General features: G+C 30.0%; 1 protein-coding gene across 1 annotated transcript in view; it reads left to right on the top strand.

The window, feature by feature from the left end:
* Positions 1-356: 356 nt before the first annotated feature.
* Positions 357-912, top strand: part of LOC106477144 (proton-coupled amino acid transporter 4-like) — a gene marked incomplete at its 5' end in the record, with an annotated part of 9,926 nt that continues 9,370 nt past the window's right edge. Inside the window, one exon of the mRNA XM_022380814.1 lies at positions 357-441. Coding sequence (XP_022236522.1) covers positions 357-441 — 85 coding nt within the window. The remainder of the gene's footprint in view (positions 442-912) is intronic.

The following is a 912-nucleotide window of genomic DNA, read 5'->3' as shown; positions in this document are numbered from 1 at the left end:
CAATTGAAATATCAATATTTCTAGAGGAAACTTTAAGATTTTTCAAGTGTAATAATCTAAGCTATGACGTATGATAAAAGGTTAAAAGTAGAAAACAATTGAAATATCAATATTTCTAGAGGAAATTTTAAGATTTTTCAAGTGTAATAATCTAAGCTATGACGTATGATAAAAGGTTAAGAGTAGAAAACAATTGAAATATCAATATTTCTAGAGGAAATTTTAAGATTTTTCAAGTTATTGCAATTAATTCTTCATCAATTTGATTTTTTATCAAACTAACAAATGTCAAAAGTTGAAAGGAATATATATAGTTGTGTATAAGCTGGTGAGAAATATCTGTTTTTGTTTTATAGGAGGATTATTAACGTTTTTCTGATGGTCACACAATTCGGTTTCTGCTGTATATATTTTGTGTTTGTGGCTACGAACATCATGCAGGTAATTGATCCTAACATTCTAATATGTTTATTCTATAGTTCAAACATTCCATTTTTTCCATTTTATCTTAAAAGTGATAGAGGGGGTGGCAGTTAATCAACTCATTCACCGCTAATTTTTGGGCTACTCTTTACCAATGAATAGTAGGATTGGCCGTCACATTATAACGCTACCATGGCTGAAAGGGCAAGCATGTTCAGTGACGAGATTTTAACTTTTGACCCACAGATTACGAATCAAGTGCCCTAATCTTCAGGCTATGCTAGGCCTATTTTAGTTACTTAGGGCTAGATTATTATACTCCAAAAAATTAATAATTCATTTAAAAATATTTACTTCTGTTTTCATATTTAGCTAGTTTTTTATATATATCGTATTTTTCGGAATATAAGACGCACCGGTGTATAAGACGGACCCTTATTTTGAAGACAAAGTTTTGGGGAAAAAAACTACACTCGCATTTGATAGATT

This window comes from Limulus polyphemus, unplaced genomic scaffold, assembly GCF_000517525.1.
Source record: "Limulus polyphemus unplaced genomic scaffold, Limulus_polyphemus-2.1.2 Scaffold12982, whole genome shotgun sequence".
In the NCBI taxonomy this organism is placed as follows: Eukaryota; Metazoa; Arthropoda; class Merostomata; order Xiphosura; family Limulidae; genus Limulus; species Limulus polyphemus.
This window is presented reverse-complemented; position numbering and strand designations above follow the sequence as displayed.